General features: G+C 33.8%; 1 protein-coding gene across 8 annotated transcripts in view; it reads left to right on the top strand.

Moving 5' to 3' along the window:
• Positions 1-24,439, top strand: part of LOC137631177 (chloride channel protein 2-like) — a 390,893-nt gene that overhangs the window by 272,410 nt on the left and 94,044 nt on the right. For 5 of the 8 annotated variants that reach the window (XM_068362900.1, XM_068362893.1, XM_068362896.1 and 2 more), the window contains 6 exons: positions 1,876-2,009; positions 3,543-3,699; positions 5,846-5,971; positions 7,070-7,154; positions 10,830-10,931; positions 20,410-20,512. In XM_068362900.1, the coding sequence (XP_068219001.1) occupies positions 1,876-2,009; positions 3,543-3,699; positions 5,846-5,971; positions 7,070-7,154; positions 10,830-10,931; positions 20,410-20,512 (707 nt within the window). The remainder of the gene's footprint in view (positions 1-1,875; positions 2,010-3,542; positions 3,700-5,845; positions 5,972-7,069; positions 7,155-10,829; positions 10,932-20,409; positions 20,513-24,439) is intronic. The other 3 variants (XM_068362895.1, XM_068362894.1, XM_068362899.1) reach the window with 1 other exon arrangement.

Below are 24,439 nucleotides of genomic sequence, written 5' to 3' on the forward strand. Positions count from 1 at the left end.
TTTTTTTTTGAAGTTTTGACGTGTGCCTATGTGTTAGTGAAATATGGCGGGTAATATCCCTAGACTTATGCACATCTGCAATAACCACTAATTGTCGAGCAAATAGAATTATTTATCCTCAGTGCTAATTATAAGTTTTACTGTTTTTATGTCAGATTGACAAAAATACAGTTTAATTGGAGTTGATTTAATCTAATATTGCTTATCTTTTGATTGCAGAGGATGAATTTGCAGGAATATATTACCCGTCAGTATAATTTTTGGATGTGTCCTTGTAACCGGCGTTACTTAATTTTAACGCTTAATGTGATACAGTTTAATATCAGTTAAAATTCACGGAACAGTTGCCGGAGTGCAAGCATGAGGACTATTCTTACATATCCTGAAATAGTATTTAGATAAAAGCTTCTGATTATTATTATTATTATTATTATTATTATTATTATTATTATTATTATTATTATTATTATTATTATTATTATAAGCTAAGCTATAACCGTAGTTTGAAAAGCAAGATACTTTAAGACCAAGGGCTCCAACGGGGAAAAATAGCCCAGAAAGGAAACAAGGAAATAAACTACAAGAGAAGTAATATACAATCAAAATAAAATATCTTAAGAACAGTAACATTAAATTAGACATTTTTTTTAGCATTTGTAGAAGAGCGCAAATGGATGAAATAAAGACTTGGTTTTATTGAAATTCAGATCTTAAATCTCAAAAGTTTCCCCTGAGTGATATTTGCCCTCCTGTTTGGGTTGTGTGGGTGAAGGGAAATGCACGAGGGTTTCCTCTTGAAGGTCATGAATAACTCTGACACCTAGGCACACTTGCAGCTGGTCTCGGGCAACGGGACACCCGGTGGGACTTGATTTCATCATCATCATCATTTCTTTTAGCATTTTGTAATAATCGTGAAGAGTGGAAATCATGGGAAACTGTATAGCATTTTCGGTCGTATAGACACAACCTTTTAATATTTCGGCTGCCCCCTTTCCTCATCTAGTTCACCAGCTTTTACAGCTTTAACATGTATGTTCCGACCCAGACGCCTGTCCCACCCTTTGAGTTATAATGAATAAGGTCAATTTTGGGTAAAATATTACTAGATAAGTCTCTCTCTCTCTCTCTCTCTCTCTCTCTCTCTCTCTCTCTCTCTCTCTCTCTCTCTCTCTCTATGTATATATATATATATATATATATATATATATATATATATATATATATATATATATACATACATGTATATATATATATATATATATATATATATATATATATATATATATATATATATATATATATATATATACATGTATATATATATGTATGAACTTTGCTTCTCATTTTTCCATTTCCCTGGTTGATTGCACTAACTGGAAAAATAGAATTTATCCCGGATAACTTGCCATATTTTTTTCTGACTTTTGACATCTTGTGTTGTTAATTTATTATTTGGTGATATTCTGTTATAATTAATTCAATCTTAGGGCAAATTTTAGCTATGTGTGGGCACCCTCAGTCACTCCCATTCTTTACTGCCAAGTACAGGCAGTTTTAAAAAGTACAATGAATTCAAAGTTATGAAAATATCAAATATGTTTTTGCTTTTATTTCTGGGATAAATGCAGTTTAGTATTATTACTTGAAAAAAAAATCTCGGATATTTTTTCAGGCCTAAATTTTGGATAAACTTTATTTTGATTGACTTTTTCTATATTGTTTTAGATTACTTTTTACGTTATTTAACAGGCTTTAAGATCAAAATATACAGTAGTTCATGGATATCACAAGAGGAGTGAGTGTAATTATTTTGCATGTTATGTATTTTCTCCTAAAATCTAATGATTTTTTTTTTTCTTTGTCTTTCCAAAGGCTCTGGCATTCCGGAAATGAAGACTATTTTACGTGGCGTCGTCCTGAAGGAGTACCTGACGTTTAAGACGCTGATAGCTAAAATCATAGGTTTGACAGCAACTCTGGGGTCAGGTTTACCCCTTGGCAAAGAAGTAAGTGAATATTAGTCTATTGTTTTACTTTGCAGCTTTCATGGGGCTCAACCTCTCTGTATTACTCTTCAGTTGATAAAATAATGAATTATTAATTCACTTTTCAGCCCTTTAAAGCTTTTAAAGTTCAATTCTGGTACCAGCTGTGCTGGGAGTGTGGTCCGGGAAGATCATTTGTGACATGTTTAATGCTTTGATCTCCCAATAATGTTAGGAACTTAAATGACCAAATACCCATTAGTTGTTGAAACATACAGTAGATGATGTTAATACTACCTAAATCATGAAATTCACCTCTCGGTCCGTAGTACACCGAGGATATTTTTTACCACAACATACCAGCCCCCAAGTAAGACTCGCTACTTCCTATAGGTGTTTAGATATTAGTAGCAGTTCTGAGCAATATCTTGTTTTGTTTGGAAAATTATCGTCATTGCAGCACAACTTGGGTTATCGGTTCTGGGATTATGTGTACTTGGATAATAATGATTATCCAGGAAAAGGGGTCCAACAGGGAAAAGTAGCCCAGTAAGGAAAGGAAATAAGGAAATGAATAAAGAACAGGAGAAGTAATGAACAATTAATATGAAATATTTTAAGTAGAGTAACAACATTAAAATAGATCTTTCATGCTGTATATAAATTATGAAAAGAGACTTGACGGACAGCCTGTTTAACATAAAAACATTCGCTGCAAATTTGAACTTGTGTATCTCCAATAGATATGAGGTATATTTTTTTATACTTATGTTTTAGTATTGTATGTCAGATTAAAAATAGCGCTACTCAATTTTATATCTATCTCCCAATAGTTGTCTTGTCTAAGTTCCTCTGAAACCTGAAGTTTGGGATTTTAAAGAATTACCCAGCAATCAGAAAGGTATAGACTTTAGCTGTGATACTGCCAGTGCTTCTTGCAAGCTGCAGACCTCGTGCTCAAATCCCTAAAATTTCAATTGTGTGACTAACGTTTGACTCTCCTATTTTGGTATCTTTTTAATCTTGTAAACAAAATATTCATTATTTAAACCTTGAAGGCTAAAGCTTAAGGTTACATAACTTCTAAGAAAATTTACCCATTATTCCCTCATAATAACCAAAAATGGTATTGAGTTTATTTTATTAACTGTTTAGTCTTTCTTTATAAAGTCTTCTTCTTCTTCTTCTTCTTATTATTATTATTATTATTATTATTATTATTATTATTATTATTATTATTATTATTATTATTACCCAAGCTACAACCCCAGTTAGAAAAGCAAGATGCTATAAGCCCAAGGGCTCCAATAGGGAAAAATAGCCCAGTGAGGAAAGGAAATAAGGAAATAAATAAATGATGAGAATAAATTAACAATAAATCATTCTAAAAACAGTAACAACGTCAAAACAGTTATGTCCTTTATAAACTTTTAACAACGTCAAAAACAGATATGTCATATATAAACATTTTAGTTATATTCACAGACGAGGATAAGTTCACGTTTCCCTCTTTTATTTTTGTAAATTTTGTTTATGCATTGTTAATTTCCCCAGGGTCCATTCGTGCACATTGCCAGTATAGTGGCCACCTTGCTGTCAAAGGCAGTGACGTCATTCAAAGGAATATACGAGAATGAATCCAGAAACTCCGAGATGCTTGCTGCTGCCTGTGCCGTTGGTGTTGCTTGTTCGTTTGCTGCACCGATTGGTGGTGAGTTTTGACGTCTAAATTTACTATACAAAGAATAAGGATCTCTATATGAATTCCCTGGACGCTGCTTTAGCTTTTATGCATGACCCTTGTTCCGCCTTTCTTGCTGTCCAAATTTCTTTAAATTTTACTTCGGTGTCGCCTCAGCACTGAATGGCCTTCCCATTCCAAGAGTCAGATCATATATTATAGCTTGAATTCTATAAATTAATCCAGCTATTACTCTTTTGCCTTCTATATGCCTCGTATCTCGTTTTGTCGATCCTCATTTTTGCTTGTATCTAATATCTGAAAAGTTTTTTCTTAAAAGAAGGAAATTCTATCTGGCTTCATACTAGAAACTTATCTGTTGTGGATTGAGGAAACCATATCAGAGGTTTTAGATTTGGTTTATCAGTATGGTGAGAAATACATGCTTAAGTCTGTAAATGTTGATAAAGTGAGAGATTTTGTCTTTTAGGAATATTTTTGGTATTAATGAAGTAAGCTTATTAGAAGTATTTAATGTCCACTTTTACTGTAAATTCCATCTACAGAAAATCCTCAACTTACAAACATAATAGGTTCCAGGAAGCTTTTTGTAAGTCGAATTCTGTTATATTTTGACCTAGAGTAGGCTTCACCTACATCACAAGCCTACAATTTTCAGCTGCAAAAGCTAACAAATATTCCTGTTTAATATTGTAAAAGTAATCTTGCATACTGCATTAAATGATATAATATTTCTTTTTTTTTATTACAGTATTTCATTATGAAGTTTATAATTTCAGTTGGATTTGTGTTTGTAAGTGAAATGTTTGTATTGTTGAGGACCTTCTGTATTACGTCTTTGGTTTTGTTGTGCATCATTTGAGTTTGCGCTGGATTACTTTGATGTAAGATTCAAAAAGACATTATTTCTTAGCCATATAACTAAAATATCATACATTACTGTAAAAATATAATTCAACACCAAGGAGGACTGTGGGATGTTTTTTTTAGATTTGCATCTTTCCTGTTCCGCCATTTCTAGAAAGCGCTCATTAATATGATATATAATATTTACGCTCCCAAAAATTGCACTGAAGAAATATTTCCTTCAGTTTCCTTCTGCCCAACGTTTTTTTTTTTTTTTTTTTTTTCAAATTCTTACCTTACATATTGCCATCTAGTTAAGTTGAAATTGAATGAATCAAGTCTGTGCAATGTATAGCTGTTCACCAAATGATTTTAACTCTTAGGTCTACTTTGAAAAATCCGTTGGTATGTTCTATTTACGGTTAAATCTAATCCATTTTAAATTGCGTATATATTGAAGTGTTTTTTAATTACCATTGACCTTATTCTCGGTAGTATTTACAGGTATTTAATTGCCAGAAACTATTCTCTTCAGTATTTAGATTTAATTACTAAAAATTTAATTTTATTTAGTTATCCATAGTGATATTTATGTAATTCATAGAAAAGCATATATCTTTTCCAGAATGTAAAGGACAGAGCAGAGTTTTCTTCTTCATTCATTTTACTTGTTACCACTTTTGCCAAACCATAAGATATAAATTTTCATTGCTAACTCTCATCCTTTTCTTTTTATATTCCCTTTCGAAAACATGCCTTTTGATTTCCAACTTTTTCTGTTTTCTTCTCAATGAAAATGATGTTATTTGATCAAGTAATGAAACAGTTTCTCCTCTTTTTTCAGTAATTTTCATGTTTTCTTATTTTTCTTTAGTGATTTAGTATTATGCAGATGATGGCAGTAATTTCTCTTGAGTCCTCTCATATTTTGCACAGATTATATCTTAATGGATATTCAATAGTGGTAGTGATTATAATTGTTGGATTTTATTTTATTTTATTCTTTGATCAAATATATACTAAAATATTAGACGACTTTTTAAAGCATGTTTTTACATGGAATAATTATAACAATACCATGATGGTATGGAATTGGAATTAACTGGAATGTGCATATCTTTATTTATGCTTATGAAATTAATAGGGACTATTATTATTTGTTAATCCAAAACACTGTGGGGAAATTGCATATTTTCATCTCCATTGACAATATGAACTAACGTGAAAGACAGGAGTTAAGGAAGAAAATTACTCTTTAATTCCTTTTACTGAATAAGTGGTACTGAAAAATAAAATTTGTTTGTTTTAGGTGTGTTATTCAGTATAGAGGTAACCAGTGTATATTTTGCGGTAAGGAACTACTGGCGAGGATTTTTTGCTGCTGTTTGTGGAGCCATGATGTTCCGTCTTCTGGCAGTGTGGTTCAACGATGAAGGTAAATTTTTATTTTCTTAGAGTTTTAAGAAATGAGAACTGACTTCACAGTTGACACTTTTTTTTTTAATCTTAGTAAAGAGAGTTATATGCCTTTGCTTTGAATCTCCAACCACTGTCGAGACATATACAGTATGTTACTTCCAAATGAATAAACAAAACTTTCATTTGGTGTGTTTTACTTATTTATGTGTTTAATGTCATCAAAATCATTTCTGATGATTTTAAGCTACTAATTGGGAATGTATCGTGAAGTATTGTTACAAGTGTATTTACGTGTTTAGCATCATGGGTGTTATTGATTATTTGAGCACCTGACTGTAGTTTGACTGACATCTATGTTAAATATTTGTACGTGTATTCTTTTATTGATACAGGAGCAATATAACCTTCTGATATCGTATCATTACTTAATGTTTGTAAGTACTGGGCACATATATGTTTTGCATAGGCCTAATATTAGGACTTAGTTGATGTGAACATTTGGTATGTTAATTTGTGGTAAAATTATATTTGCCTCCTCTGCATATGTAATTAACCTCTTCTAACAGACACACTGACGCCCCTCTTCAAGACCTCCTTCAAAGCGGACATTCCTTTTGATCCTCAAGAGATTGTCATATTCTCTCTCATTGGGTAAGAGGCATCCTCTTAGCAGCAAGGGTTGTCCCAAAAGGAGTGGAGGAAACCTCACACTCACATATGCATCCATTTTATCCTCATTATTCTGTGCAGTCTTCCTGTTTTGATTTGACTGGTTATTGAATGCAGCATGAGTTGCTAACTTCCAAACTTCCTTATGAACATAATTGCAGACAGTTTGTTAGGAAATGTATTATGAATAGGTTTCTTATTTACCATAAAAGCTGTTCCTCAAGACTTTATTGAATCCCTGATATTGTGACTTGACGGATCAGAAGAAATACTGTTTAATTGCATATCTTATTCCTTGGCTGAAATTGGCTTTTAGGTTGTATTGTGTGTTATTGTAGCATGGTTTTTTATTAAAGGTTGTAGCTTTACCTAGGGTATTTGAATTTGGAAAGAGATCAGTGAGTGTTGTTTTTACATCCCGACATCTTAATACCTGTTCCCCCAGAGACCCTGACGGCCCTCTTCAAGACTAACTTCAAAGTTGGATATCCGTTCGATCCGCAGGAGTTGTTCGTCTTTGCTCTGATTGGGTAAGACTGTCATTTTTCTGTATTTATCATAATATTCATTTTTCTATTATAGTTACGTAATGCATTGAAAATTTCCAGCAACAGTAAACAGTGTCTTTGCACAGTACACATCATTGTGTTTTGTTAGAATATGGATGTTGTAATAGATGTTATAACGGTCCCCCTAATTCTAGGAGTATATTTTTGCAAAATTTATTATACTTGTTACATTATCTGAAAATGTACTTTGTCACAAAAAATACTGCATTTGATTAAGAAGTTATAATGTGTATATATATATATATATATATATATATATATATATATATATATATATATATATATATATATATATATATATATATATATGCATACAGTATATACTGTATATATATATATATATATATATATATATATATATATATATATATATATATATATATATATATATATATATATATATATATATGTATGTGTGTGTATGTGTGTATATATATGTATATATATATGTATGTATATATGTGTATATATATATATATATATATATATATATATATATATATATATATATATATATATATATATATATGTATGTATATATGTATATATATATGAATATATATATCTATATATTTTGTATATATGTATATACAGTATATGTATATATATGTATATATAGTATATATATATATATATATATATATATATATATATATATATATATATATATATATATATATATATATATATATATATATATATATATAGATTCTGTATGTATTAAAGCCATGAAAGGAAAAATGAAAAGACATGATTGGAGTTAGTATTTCGGTCCATTAATGACATAGACGGACTCACAATGAGAATACATATGCAAAGACATCGTATTTATACAGGAGAATGGAATTCACAGGTGTCAGTTTCTTGATACTTCCAGATAAGTCAGATTTTAGAGAAGAGGATAATACCTTAATAATGGAAAACAGACCAGGGATGATTTAAATTTTTCCTTTGGTGGCTATAATACATATCCTATGGTCATCACCATGTCAGATTTCCTGATTTTTACACACACAATCTGTATGTATGTTTACAAACAAATACACACACAGTGCCCAGCTGCACTTGTGTGTAGGCGGTTCTGTCTGATTCCAGAATTTGCCAGAAAACTCATGGTGCCGAAATCCATTTCAGGCTATTTTATTTTGGGGGTGGGGGAAAAATTTGCTGTTCTAGGATGATGTTCTACCTTTTGCTTGTAGGTAAAAGGAACATATCCTGAGCTGTATTAAGGTATGCCTGCAGGCTGGTTTTTCAGGATCTAGCCGTTTCTTGGCTAGAACATACAGGGTGCTGGAATCCATTTGAGGCTGTTTATTTTTATGTCTAGGTTGGGAGGAATCTTCTGCGCTGGGAAAAAGTATTATCTTCTGCTTTTAGGTGAAAGGAAAATATCCGAAGTCATGTTGAGTTACGACTTCTGTAGAAGAAGAAGGCTTCCATCAGCAGCATTCCTGGTTTTCTGTTTTTTTTTTAGTATATATTCACATGATATATCTGTGATGTGTGCCTTCTATGAGACCACTCTTTCAGTGTTTCACTGAGCATAACGAACAGTTCCTTAGAGAAGCACACAGTAGTCATATCAACATATCTGCCAGTCATCCTTGGAATGGGTACTTGTACTCGTAGACTACATGGCTCATCTGTAGATTTTTGTGCATGAAAGGTGCAGGATATTTCTTTAAATTGGGTTTCTTCTGTTTGGTAGTACACAGGGAATTTTTATTCTCTAAGCTTATTGTTAGAAACAGTTACCTATGATATTCTATATCATGTTCTCATCCTCCTTACATGAGCTGTGCAATCTATCCTTCTAATAAGTTTTGATCTTCACAATTTTTTTTGTCGTTCTTCCTGCCTGTACCAACTATTTAATATTCTCCTTTGTTATTTTCTTTGTTTGAGTAGCTGTTGGCCATTAGTACTTGAGCAACTCTATCTAGCTTTTCATACGTCGCTTTTGAAGTACGAAATTGCCATCCTGATGAAGGCTTTTATGGTAGTATCCACATAGTGAGTTGGGAACTCAGGATTGCCATTATTGAATAGACTCTGGTTCGTAGGCTTAGTTTATAAGGAAGGGCTGAAGCCCGCTCTGTCATCATCACCATAGAATCTAGGAACAGGAGGAAACTTTTTTTTTTTTTTTTTTGCTATGTTCTACAGGAAAATTCAGGTAGCTGCAAGCCTAGAATGTCCATCTAACGTCATCTATTTGCAGGATACTACTGCCCTTGTTGAACGTGTTGTCAGTGTAACGAACGTAGACCTCAGGCTTCTGTGGAAGGGCAAAGACATGCTTTTCAAAATCTCCCACGTAAAACTGAGTGATACTCTGAACTTAATTTTGAACAGGGTATACAGGGATACCTCTATGTAGCCCTTAACATCCCTGAAGCTTCCCTAAAGAGGTTCATTTAGATCTGCCAATATTTGTATTGGAATGGTCAAACAGTGGGTTTTCACCCTTCAGTAGAAGCTTTATGTCTGTTTGATATATCGATACATTTGTCAAGGCCCGTAATATCAAAGAAATAGAAGACCTTCGAGGAATGAAGTTGCCAGTTATACTCTGGATGTGTTACTGCAAAATTGTACATACATACATATACCAAAGGCACCTCCCCCAATTTTGGGGGGTAGCCGACAACAACAAGAAACAAAACAAAAAAGGGGACCTCTACTCTCTACGTTCCTCCAGCCTAACCAGGGACTCAGCGGAGTTCAGCTGGTACTGCAAAATTGTGTTGATGAAAATAATAGTATGATAATAATAGTAGTATTGTAATAGAATAATAGCAGTAATATTACAGTAAATAAGAATAATATTAATAAGGCTACTTTCAGTGATACAGTATATGAATACGAGTATGCAATTAAATTCAAATTTTCTCTCAAAATTTCAATTTAATGTTCAAGAATAATTCTTATTTAGCTACTGTAATCCCTATTTCACTTCACGTGCGGATGCAAATACAGAATTTAAATCTAATTTTTTATGATTTTTCAATACACTATTATTGTACCCTTTCATCATCTTTTGTTTTGCTGATGCATAAGAAATTACTGTGATTCATAGCTATGTTTTAGGTTATTAGCTGTTTGCATAATTTAATAAAAGACATCTGGTATAATGTTATCTGTTACCCATTACTCACCTTGTTACAACGAGTAATAACTTTCAAGAACTTCACCAGCCACAATATTAATCTTGCTTTTTTCCCTTGCGTTTAATCGTTTAGTATATACTTGTTTTTGTATAGGTATTTTAGTGAAAGTAACTTCCCTCTAGACCTAATCATTTTTCAAATAGTATAATTTTGTTTTGTGTTTTGCAATTTTCCCATTATTGTATGCGAGTGTCAGTGTTATGACCTTTTCTTCACCCATCACTGAATAACAATTTTAACTGAATGTAAACTTTTTATTGAATAATTATCTAATACAAATGAAAATATAATTTGTATATCCTTATGGCATAGACATATCTTTGAGTATGTACATAGTATTTATGGCATAGAATCTCTTATATACAGCATTATCTTAAACATTGTGTTGAGTAAGTTTTTTGCGCATTATCATTCAATATACAACTGCTAATCTACTTTTACTTTTATATATAAATGCCAACAGAGTAATGAGTGGATTTTTGGGTGCGTTGTTTGTCTGGGTCCATCGCCAGTATGTTATTTTCATGCGTAAAAACAAGAAGATGAAGGCATTTCTTCAAAAGAGGTATGTATTTTTGCAAATGTTGATTTACACACAGCACATCAATTTAACATATTGTTAGAATAGCACACATTCCTCAATTGCTAATTAATTAATAATGTTTAGATGGTACAGATGTAGTTTTGTAGATTATTACGTACTTTCAATTCGTTAAAGGTTAATATTGTTATTATAGTTGCTTGTGATGAGCAACTACTATTAATGAATTCTATAAAACCAGAGATGTGACAATGTATGATTTTACTTGGATTTTCAGTCCACAACCATCCTAACATTAATTTAGCATATTGGGGTGTCTGGGATATTTCCTTATACATTATATCATTTACAGTTTGATCATATACTCGAAAATAAGCTCATTAATATGGATTACTACTATTTTTACAATGAGAATTTATGAGATTTTATAATTACATAAAAGGCCAGTTATTTGAAGTTTTCGTTTGTTGATATTTGATATTTATCTTTCATAAATCTCTTTAAAAGTGATCTGAGAAAAACATGTCAAGCAGCAAAAATGTTTTAGCTGATTTTCATGTATATAGGATATAACTACTTAGTTGTAATAATGGCACCAATATTTAGTGTAAATAGTTTTCTCCTTAACCATCATTACTAATTCTCTACATTTACTTATGAAACCTATAGCCCTATTTTGCTATATTTTCTTCTCACCAGTTGAGTTTCTATAGGATTAACAGTATAGTAAACATGGCTTAACATCAAGAAATTATTTGTGTGGAGTTTCTTGTGATGGGATTGTTATAGTGCATGAGAAGGAATCCTTGTATAACTTGTTTTTCAAGTAATAAAGTACAGTAATATTATTCTGACAAGGATCCATCCTAGGTTTAGATTCCATATGAAGTGTTTTAACTTTAATATTTTGTTTGTGATAGTTTTATCTTGCTTTATCTTCAATACAGTCTACAGTACATATTTGCTGGTTATAGAACAGATTATGTAGGTACTGGTCTTATCCTGGCTGTGTAACATATAATTTAGGTATAGTCATTTGAAAATTCTTGTTATAGGTTTAAGAATCTTAAATATAAGAGAAATTGACACTCCAAGGTCTAAGGAATAAGGTCTTTACATCATGCTGTTAAGATTTAATGTTTAGTACTTAATTTCTTCCCAACCTACGCATGTCATATTGTTTTTCATTTTTCTTGACATTCTTATCAGTAATATTAATTTTATCTGGTCTTTTGGTTAGCAGCATCAAAGGATCAGGATATTCTGTACAAAATTGCCGTACTTTAAATGGCCATATCATTTCTCCAACGATGGTTATTATGATTTTGACCATCATAATATTTTGGTGAATCTTACCTCTGAATAGAACAAGCTGTTACGTGGAAGTGCCAACATAACAAACTTTAAATAAGACTAATAAAGACAATCTCCCCTTCGTACCTTCCCTTACTTGAGATATCTGCCAGAACATTACCCAGCTGTCAAGAAAGGAGTTATTGCTAGGCCAGTGACGTAAGGTATACCCTGAAAAAGGTCTAAATATTGCCTCGAATTTAAGTGGTGGCACATTTTCAGTCTGAAGTTTTTTCGTTTTGTTTTTCAAGATACATTATCAGGTATGTCCAAGACCAATCATTCATTGCATATTTACTTTAAATGTAAACAGGTTATTGTCAGATCTGGTGAATCCTCACTCTCTTTGTGTACCTTGGTGGGGGAACCTAGTGGAATTTTTCTGTGTTTCCCCCAGTGCTTATTTATTGATAACAACAAGCTGGCTGCCTTAATTAAATGGGCTAAGACTAGGGCTAAAGAACAGGAGGCTAAATGTAAATATAGGCTTTTTACTAAGTCCGAAGAATCTGCTAAAAGTGTTACCGTATCTAATGTTTTGGTTCAGTCTGCCTTGCTGTTTTCTGGTGACACATCAGATTCTTTAGAATGAATCATCTTTCTGGTCAAATGCATTCAGTTTTTAATTTGATTAATAGCTTCTTCGGCAGTTGTTACGAAAGTTGTTTCTAATAATGGTAAAGTTTTGGAACCTAATTTTGGGAATAGTATTAGCGTAGCTACATTTTTACGGGTAAATACTGTTGCAGCTTATATAATTTCCATCCTATTAATGAGGTACCAGATACTAATAGATTTTCTCTTGATGGGAATGTGCATTGGTGTTTTACTCCTTTAATATCTTTGTCCAAATACAAATTTACTGCCAATATTGGTAACAGTTCAGTGCCTTCTTCTGTTGTTGTTGACAAGAATGTTCCTTCTCAAATATCACACACTCATAATCCTCTATTTTGTCTGACAGGGTAAGGAAAACTGATGCATTTCTTGTGTCCTTCCTAACTGATTTTTATTGCTCAGCCAAAAGAATGGGCTTCAGTTCTGTAGCACTACGTGCAAGATTTCCCCCTACAATTTCCATCTCCATGCAGACCTACTGTGACATCCAGATAGGTCTGCCTTTGTTTCAAACTTCTCCATGCAGACCTACTGTGACATCCAGATAGGTCTGCCTTTGGTTCAAACTTCTCCATGCAGACCTACTGTGACATCCAGATAGGTCTGCCTTTGGTTCAAACTTCAACATGCAGACCTACTGTGACATCCAGATAGGTCTGCCTTTGGTTCAAACTTCTCCATGCAGACCTACTGTGACATCCAGATAGGTCTGCCTTTGGTTCAAACTTCTCCATGCAGACCTACTGTGACATCCAGATAGGTCTGCCTTTGGTTCAAACTTCAACATGCAGACCTACTGTGACATCCAGATAGGTCTGCCTTTGGTTCAAACTTCTCCATGCAGACCTACTGTGACATCCAGATAGGTCTGCCTTTGGTTCAAACTTCTCCATGCAGACCTACTGTGACATCCAGATAGGTCTGCCTTTGTTTCAAACTTCTCCATGCAGACCTACTGTGACATCCAGATAGGTCTGCCTTTGGTTCAAACTTCTCCATGCAGACCTACTGTGACATCCAGATAGGTCTGCCTTTGGTTCAAACTTCAACATGCAGACCTACTGTGACATCCAGATAGGTCTGCCTTTGGTTCAAACTTCTCCATGCAGACCTACTGTGACATCCAGATAGGTCTGCCTTTGTTTCAAACTTCTCCATGCAGACCTACTGTGACATCCAGATAGGTCTGCCTTTGGTTCAAACTTCAACATGCAGACCTACTGTGACATCCAGATAGGTCTGCCTTTGGTTCAAACTTCTCCATGCAGACCTACTGTGACATCCAGATAGGTCTGCCTTTGGTTCAAACTTCTCCATGCAGACCTACTGTGACATCCAGATAGGTCTGCCTTTGGTTCAAACTTCAACATGCAGACCTACTGTGACATCCAGATAGGTCTGCCTTTGGTTCAAACTTCTCCATGCAGACCTACTGTGACATCCAGATAGGTCTGCCTTTGGTTCAAACTTCTCCATGCAGACCTACTGTGACATCCAGATAGGTCTGCCTTTGTTTCAAACTTCTCCATGCAGACCTACTGTGACATCCAGATAGGTCTGCCTTTGGTTCAAACTTCTCCATGCAGACCTACTGTGACATCCAGATAGGTCTGCCTTTGGTTCAAACTTCAAGGACATGTTAGCTGACTTACTGACATGCGTAGTAGACCATCCCGACATGCACTTCTTTTGTCTACCCCGGATGTTTCCTCTGGAAATACCCTGACAGGCCAGTAAGCACTTCTTGTTCCAGACATGTCAAGTAAGTGTAAGGTGGACAAAGGAAAGACTATATGCTTGGAGTTCCAGTTAGCAAATCAAATCATTTTAATTCAACTCCCAGTGATTTTATTCATAATGATAATAATACCAACGTAGAAAAGGTAGATTCAGGAACCATTAATGGTACTGGCCAGGAGCGAAATATATGCAATTTATAGTTAATGCAGCTGAGAGGATTTTGGTGACTAGTTTAAGGAAGGGAGGGTACAATAACAAATATTTTGTTTTTATCTGAGGTTGTCACTTTGGCCTTTCCACTGAAGCTTGTTATATTCAGAGGTAAGCATGATAATGAAAGATTTTAGTTGAAAAATCTATTTTTTTTTTTCATTTTGTTGTTTACTGTTCAAATTATTTCAATGGGGTCATATGCTTTCAACTGTGTCTTTTGAGCAATTATAATACTCATTTCACAAGGTTATTGCCCATATTCCTTAGAGGACCCAATTTAACGGTGTTTGACACCAGACTTTTCCTTGCCTAGATTGTTTTTACTGTGGAACAATGTTTTTAACAGCACTTTGGATGTCAAATCTAATAAGTGATAGATATATTGTTGTGTCAGTTAATTCAAAATTCCCTGCTCTTTTGTATTAATTTATGTTTGTATAGTTTTATACATTCTCCAATTTTTTTCACTAAATAGTATTTAATTAATTCAAAGTTCCTTGCTTTTGTGCACTAATTTGTTTATATAGTTTCTCAACTTATGATTATGGGTCTTATACGACATTTATTTATATTCTCCAACTTTTATCACTTTTATTCAATCAACTTGTTTGCAACATCCCACATGTTGATCATAGTTAGTATGCTAACATCTATCAGAGATAGTGTACTGTGCTTTTAGATTTCAAGAGAACTTCATGAATTCACTTCTTTGAAGAACAGAGTTAGTTGCATGAATGCACCTCTTTCAATGGTATGAATACCTCTAATTATATCCTTCATAAGAACTTGTGAAATGCATTTTTTTTGGCAGTGGGTGGTCCATGAAATGATACTAAAAAGTCTTAATATTCATCAAGTTCATAATGGTAAAATTGATTCAACATATTATTTAGAACACAGTCTGATTGTTATCTGAAATACTTTAGTAATCTCAACCAATGTCAATAAATGGGATAGATTATGACTATCAGGTGATTTCAAAATGTTACCTTATTTGAATTATCCCCTCTAAATATTGAATATGCAATAGACGGAGTAGAAATTCACATACCTGTAAGTTTATATTTCTTTGCAAGTTTATTACTTACACATTTTCTGTCAGACTCGATGTGAAACAGAATTCTTACTCCCTCAGGAAAACCATTATATTCTACAGCTATAATCGTTCTTGTTTGCAAAATAGTGCACATTTCTGATGTGCGTCAAGAATTTGTTGCGTAAAATCCAGTGATGGAATGCATATTTTGTACCTAATGCCTTCATAAGAACCTTGCTATTTAAGAGAACTTGGACATGATCAAATATTCTTTCAGGCCTACCAAATCATTCCTTCAGTAAATCACATTTAGTCTCATAATTAGCACTAGTGTGATAAAGTCCTGGTATAAGAGACAACTTTGTCTTCCAATAATAAAGTTAAATTACTGAGCTTGCTTATCACAGGAATATCTATTGCATCAATATTGGAAAGGAACTGGTCCTAAAAAGACTGTCATTCTTTAACTTCACCTGTAAATATTGGATGTTTTAACTTGGGTAATCTAACCCGAATATTGCAAGATCCTCGGAGTCGTTCAGAGGCCTGGATCATTTAAAAGAGAATTGTTTCTAAATAGAGCTGCACATCTTAGTCTTTTCTTAAGCGCATCACTTTCTAAATCCACTCCTGTTTGTGAAAAGTTCCTACAAAGGTAGTAAAGCATGTGTTAGGATAGGAAATGAAGTGAGCGATTGGTTTCTGGTGAGAGTGGGGCTGAGACAGGGATGTGTGATGTTGCCGTGTGATGTTGATGGAGTGGTGAGGGAGGTGAATGCTTGAGTGCTTGGACGGGGATTGAAACTGGTAGACGAGAATAACCATGAATGGGAGGTAAATCAGTTGTTGTTTGCTGATGATACTCTACTGGTTGCAGACGCGGAAGAGAAGCTTGGCCGATTAGTGACAGAATTTGGAAGGGTGTGTGAGAGAAGGAAGTTGAAAGTTGATATGGGTAAGAGTAAGGTTATGGGATGTACGAGAAGGGAAGGTGGTGCGAGGTTGAATGTCATGTTGAATGGAGAGTTACTTGAGGAGGTGGATCAGTTTAAGTACTTGGGGTCTGTTGTTGCAGCAAATGGTGGAGTGGAAGCAGATGTACGTCAGAGAGTGAATGAAGGATGCAAAGTGTTGGGGGTAGTGAAGGGAGTAGTAAAAAATAAAGGGTTGGGCATGAATGTAAAGAAAGTTCTGTATGAGAAAGTGATTGTACCAACTGTGATGTATGGATCAGAGTTGTGGGGAATGAAAGTGACGGAGAGACAGAAATTGAATGTGTTTGAGATGAAGTGTCTAAGAAGTATAGCTGGTGTATCTCGAGTAGATAGGGTCAGGAACAAAGTAGTGAGGGTGAGAACGGCTATAAGAAATGAGTTAGCAGCTAGAGTGGATATGAATGTGTTGAGGTGGTTTGGCCATGTTGATAGAATGGAAAATGGCTGTCTGCTAAAGAAGGTGATGATGGGAGAAGTACAAGAGGAAGGCCAAGGTTTGGGTGGATGGACGGAGTGAAGGAAGCTCTGGGTAATAGGAGGATAGATGTGAGAGAGGCAAGAGAGCGTGCTAGAAATAGGAATGAATGGCGAGCGATTGTGACGCAGTTCAGGTAGGCCCTGCTGCTTGCTCCGGTGCCTTGGATGACCGCGGAGGTAACAGCAGTAGGGGATTCAGCGTTATGAAGCTTCATCTGTGGTGGATAACGGGGAGGGTGGGCTGTGGCACCCTAGCAGTACCAGCCGAACTCAGTTGAGTCCCTTGTCAGGCTAGGAGGAATGTATAGAGGAGAGGTCCCCTTTTTGTTTCATTTGTTTGATGTTGGCTATCCCCAAATTGGGGGAAGTGCCTTGGTATATGTGTGTATGTATGTATTTTTCAATTTTGAAATAATCCAACTCCAACTCCGAGGAACTGTTTCATCATATGCATATGTTATAATTTTTAAATAACTCATTTGATTGTAAATTATAAAATCCTTTTGGTGTACTGTACATATTTCCCAGTGTTGCACCTATTCCACTTGAATAATATATCCCCTTAGAGAGCTTTCTGTAGTTATCTATTATCTTCTCTAATTCAATAGTAAGTTGTCATAGTGTATTATATTCCTAACTAATCATAGAAATTTTACAGTTTACCTTTCTGTTCCATTCAGCATTCCTGTCTTACATGTAAGAATTACATTTCTGTATGTTAGCCTTGAACTAGTATCATATGGCTAGAATGCTATGAGCAGCATACTTTTCAACTATCTCACTAATAGCTGCATGACAAAGGATTTATCACATTCTATCCTTGTTCCTCCATTTTGGCTATTTCTTTCAATTTAATTCTATTTTTTTTTTTTTTTACATTTTTTTTCGTTAATTTTAGTTGGCATTATTCCTACTCAGCAGTCATACATATTTCTTCCAAGTACATATAACTCCTCACAAGAATTTCTTATGAGTTTTTTTTTTTTTTTTTAATCATAAACAATATTCTTATCCCCGAATGAAGAATCAGCTACTGTACATTGTTCTTGGAAACTCTTTCTATCTTTCCCAAATTCAGTGCCATTGTTTGATTATTCTTCTCTGTAATCGTCTGTATGTTAAAGTTACTTAGTTTTGCATTCTGTTCTGATTTTGGTCGTAGTTTAGATTTGGAATTATTTTCCACTGCAATGACTTTGCAAGTATTTTCTTTATTAAAGTGAAATCCAAAACTTAATTTTTTCTCATTTATTTTTCATATCTTTTTATGTATTTTGCCACTGTTTTTCTACATGCAAAGTGTTTGAATATTGTAATTCTAAGAACATCATCATTACTGTCAGCTCTCTTTTGTAGATTATTAATTTCTTTATAGAAAATCTTGGTAATACATGTATTTGGAAACTTTTGATTATGAAAGTTATAACTATTTACTTGATCATTAGCATATATGTATATACTTTGAATTTTTTTAATGATAAGTTTGTAACTTCCTCTCACAGGTTTGTTGAATTCCTTACTTCTTGCTTTATATTTGGTCCTTTTACATCTCTGTAGCTATAAAACATTGAAAGATGTTCATTCATTTGTAGAAGATAATTTCATAAATTTGTTTTAAGATGTGCAAATGATTTATAGTTTAGTACCCCTTGCTATCTTATAGGAAAATGTAATTAATCTATATGTGCGTACACGTAATTGTGTCTGTTTTTAAAAGAATGGGGACTAAGGTCTACAAAATATTTCTAAAATAATGTCATTTAATTATATTAATCATTGGTGATGAATTGTTTAGTTTAATCTTAATCTAACGGTAGATAACTCTTGAAATAGAAAAATACATAACACCATTTGAAGTTTCAAACCCAATATAGATTGAGGTAATATGTGTTAAGAAATAGTGTTTGAGAGCAATTAATGACTCTACAGTAAACTTGTCTTGCATTTATAGAGTGAACCATATTGTTTACTTTAGAACTCTTATAGTATTGAGCAGGTATACCATGAGGATAAATATTTGCAATGCCTCATGGTCCAATAACTAGGCAAGCAAGTATAAAGAAAAATAATGCTGGTGAGATGGTAATGGAATCATTATTTTTGGAAAGTTTTGTCATACTTTCTTGCAGTATCCCAAGCAAAGGTGTTATGATCCCTTTATGGATATTCCTATTGCATTTAAGTAAAACTGATATTTGTTCAGAATATTTACACAGAAATTATACTGCCAGCAATAGTCATTTGGAGACCATCTTTAATTGTAAAATTAAGTTAAATTTGATGAAATCTATTTGATTCTAATGTTTAAAAGAAATTAAAACTTATTCATTATGATAATTCTTTCGTTTTATACTTTGGGAAGCAAATTGCTATTCCATGTCCCCTTTCTTATATTGCACCAGTTAATCTAAGGGAATAATAATACTGTGTTGGAATACTTTGAATTCATGTCCATTGTGTATTGTCTTTAGGCCTAATTTTCCAGTACTGCAACTTTATAAAATGTCCCAGATTTTGTGGCATAGTTGTTGCATCTTGTTTGTGCTTATAAAGAATATGTTAAGGTTAGTTCATGATATACCTTGAAGAAAGATTGTGATTGTAAGTCTGAGAGAAGTAAAACTATTAATTGTATTGGTTACTTATGGTGTGTAATGTAAATTTAAACATATTAAATTTGTCAAGCAAAATATAATCTGTTATTAAGTGCCAAAGGGATCATGAATTTGTTTTTGTTTTAGATATTGATAAAGGTTTCATAATTAGCAGCAAATGAAAGTATTTTGGGTTTTTATGAATGTTTCTATCACTGTGACAACAGTTGATGCATAAATGTATTAATTAGCTTTAATCATATTATAAGCACTTTATATAGTCACTGAATTGTTTTGGGTAATTACAGTAATATACAAGAATTATTTTACGATATACCATGTCTTTTCATACTTTATATTAGGTTTTTTAACATCTGAATCTCAGGGTTTATATCATGAACTTATCAAGAAAGTATGTTAGAACCTGCATGACATTCCCCCTCACATATCCCATTCCTATTTTTATCCCATAACAGCCGTCTGTTGTATCCCCTTCTCATCATCATTTTGGAATCATCCCTGACTTTTCCTCCCGGGGTTGGACAGTTCATGGCCGCAGACCTGAGCAACCATCAGCAAGTAAGTTTTAGTCTGTCTGTATTACTTTAGGCAAGCTTGAAAGTCAAATACTGTATGGGTGTTTAGCTCGGGTAACAGAAACTAACCTTTCAAATTTTCATTTTTAAATCAACTTTACTTCTAAATTTCTAGTTTAATGTGTCTGTCATAGTTTGTTTTAAACTAAGAATAATGTACATATTTAGGTTTGAATAACCGTATTTGTTAATTTTCGTTTTATGAATAACCATGCCATACACGAGTTTCAACGTGAATCCAAATGGTTAACTGATCTCTAGATAGATTTATAATGGTTTTCAACTTGCTTTTTGAAGTCTTATTTTATATGTTAGTGATGTTAAAAATGTTTCGTGAATTTAGTGAATGGATTTAGTCTGGATTATATTAAACTACAGTGTTTATTACACAAAGTAATTTGCCTTTGTGCAGTGCATTGAATATTTTTTCTAGTTTTGAGATGTAAAGCCATGAATCAAGGAATTTAATTCTTATACAATCACAAGAATGAATAATGAGAACCCGTCAGGATAATTCCTACTTCTCTCCCTTGTGGATTATTGGAAGATTATTGTTACTAGTGATAAAATTTCATGGTCCCCTTAAGAGAGTCTCTCCAATAGCCAGGAATTAGAGTTCTATAGTAGAGATCTTCTGTTTTGAAAACTTCTTTTTTATATATATTTATTGGTAAATAATAGGCTATACAAGGTTTTGACTTTCCTGAGGTTCATTGATCATATATTTATCAGATGAATCCTTTGAAATTATTATCTTATTTTCTAATATAATTGTGAAAGGGAGTAACTTTGTTCATATCTCAAGTATCCAGTCAAAAAGAGAGAAAACTGACCTAATGTTAGGCCCCTCTTTGGGTTCTTTGTTTGATGCTATCAGTCTAATTCCTATTTAAAAAAAAAATTATTCATCATCATCATCACCATCTCCTCCTATGCCTATTGATGCAAGGGCCTCGGTTAGATTTCACCAGTCGTCTCTTACTTGAGCTTTTAATTCAATACTTCTCCAATCATCATCTCCTATTTTGCATTTCATAGTTCTCAACCATTTAGGCCTGGGTCTTCTAATTCTTCTAGTGCCTTGTGGAACCCAGCTGAACATTTGGTGAACTAATCTCTCTTGTTGAGTGTGAAGAGCGTGCCCAAACCGTCTCCATCTACCCCTCATCATGATCTCGTCATGATTAAAAAAAGTTTAATTTTTTGCTCAAGCATCCAAACCTTCAACCTCCAAGCCCAACCCCTTCTTAATCCTTTCGTTACTGATTCGTGTTCTCTTCAATCTCAAGGAAGTCAGTCTTGATCCAAATTCAATACTTTGTACTTTGTCTTAACAAGTCATCCCAATGAGTCTTATGGCCTTCAAGTTTGAGAGATAGGGTATTTGGCCAGACAAACTCTTTCTGCCCTAAAGTATGGTGTAGGGCAAAACTTCAAGTTAAAGTTCTCACGTTCTTACTGAGTTTTATCATCTTTCTCTCTGGGTTATCCATCCTTTAGCTAATTTCCTGATAGTTTTCCTCAATTCAACAACTACCCAGTCAAGTTCATGGTTCTTTAAGTAGAGGTAAAAAACCTTATATAAAAAAAAAAAGTCGAGGAAATTCGTATAACTTTTTTGAGTTTCTATGAATAGTTATTTGTAATTATAAAAGTTTCAGAAAGTGTGAGATCAGTCCTAGCTGTTTCAAAACTCAATAATTTTCTAGCCCTGACCTGGTTTGCTTTAGATATGAACTCATCAGGTTTTACTACCATCTGAAGGAATAATTGTATGTTCTCCCTCAAACCGTCAGATGCCTATTTTCAAGCTTCCATTTCTATGGAATTGAGGAAATTCATGAGATTAATTTTTATTGGAAAGATCCACAATTCAGATGTCTGTGCCTCTGCTTCAGCACAGCCCCTCAAATCTTCTCAAGAATCATGGCTTCTTTTGCAGAAGGGCATAAGAATTCTTCTACACTGTACGTAAAAGACTGGCTAGTTCTAGCAAATTCTCTTTTTGATATTTTGAATACTAAGTATTCAACTTTAACTCTCCTGTCCAACTTGGAGATTCTTGTAGATTATGAGAAATTTCATTTATATCCAACTCAATTCTTTATTTGTCGTTGAAGATAGATTCAGTTCCCTTTTAGGGTTCATTCTCAGGGATGAGAGTAAAGTTTTTCCTAATACTGTATCTCCAAAAGAGTTTAGAACAGTTCCTCTTTCTGCCCACAAATGGATGAACTTCTTAGGAATCATGGCTTATTTGGAAAAGTTTATCCCTCATTTTTGATCCAATGTAAGACCACTTACTTCTGTTGGGAGTGCTGGAAAAGAACCTCTCCAAAGTCTATCCTTATTTCCCCTTTTATGATCTGAACAAAGTACTCTCATATTGGGACTGCAAGGGTTGTCTCCTAGAAAATGTTGGCTTGGAAGTCAAAGTCTCAGACTCCACTTTGTTCTCTGATGTGTCTAAGTCAGATTAGGGATCAACCATGAAAAATATCCATTTTCCAGGCCAATGAGATCCTAACAAGGAAAATTTTCGCATGAACTGTCGGAAACTACAAGTTGTTCAGTGCCCCAATTCTAGCCGTAAATTTGGTGCTTGGAGAGGTAAAATCTTTTCACTGTGACTGTACAATTGCTCTATTTTATGTCCACAAACCGGGAGGTACAAAATCAAAGTCTGTCTCCGTCTTAATCAAGAGCTGTTTTTCTGGATGGATTACTCTGCTTCCTCATTTCATAATATAAAGAATGAATATTGTAGCAGCCAGTTAAACATATTGGAACAAATTCCACCATTAGATTGGTACTTCCATCCTCAAGTCTAGGAATGGAAATGGAAAGTTTAGGGAAGACTCAACATTGACAGGTTTACCACAAAAAACTACATGAGGTCTGCTCTCCAGGTGTGGATTCTCTAGCATGGGCGGTCAACTCATGTTACAAGATTTGTCAAATGTCAACTTGATCTCTCGGCATACTCCAATAATCCACAAATATTGTGGTAACGCTTATTATCCCATTTCAACTCCAGAGAAGTGTTTTCGGACATGTCGCTCATCCTGTCAGATCTTCCACAGCCATTATATTCTCAAACAACCCCACTTTTATTGCCTACACAAAAACCCTTTCATGATTATCTACACCAAATGTGACTCCTCCCCCATTCTTTGTCAGACTTGTTTGTAGACTCTCCACTGTCTCCTCATTACAAAGGGATTTGCTAAACTCCCATCTAGGTTGTGTATCATTACCTTTGAGAGAAGTCCCACTAGCATCAGTGGTTATTTTATTACTAGTGGTGTAAGACTAAAAGACATCTCGGCTACTAACACTTCTCTGGACAACATCATTAAATTCTTTTGTCTTCAGATATGCTAATAAAACTCTGTTCGATCCATTAATGGTTATAGGCACCTTGATTTGCATGTCTAATAATCAGTACATTATTATGAACAGGTGCTTTATTATTTAGAATCTGCCTAAAACTAAACCCATCTCTTGAAATGTTTATGTATTACTAAAATGTCTGCAAAAATCACTATTCCTTTTAGTTCCTAATTCTGCCAAGAGAGTAAGGGAATTGCAAGCATCATCTGGCAAAGCTGGTTCCACATATTAAGTATTCATTATTTTGATACAGTAATACTAGCCCAGTATTCATTCGGATGTAAACAAATGTGAGTGTTGTCCCTTGTAGGTGAGATGGAGGTGTGGCATGGGCCAAATGTAAAACACACTCCAAGACTCTTGTTTCTAATTGTCTTGTTACAACATTGTGTTTTGAGAGCTTTTAGCTAATGAATATTAGGTAAGAATTTGAATGACAGATTCTGTTACTGTATAAAAAAAAGTAATTCTTCTGAAGGACAGCAATTCAAGCTAATGTATAATATCTCACAAAGAC

The sequence above is a fragment of the Palaemon carinicauda genome, chromosome 39, assembly GCF_036898095.1.
Source record: "Palaemon carinicauda isolate YSFRI2023 chromosome 39, ASM3689809v2, whole genome shotgun sequence".
NCBI lineage: Eukaryota > Metazoa > Arthropoda > Malacostraca > Decapoda > Palaemonidae > Palaemon > Palaemon carinicauda.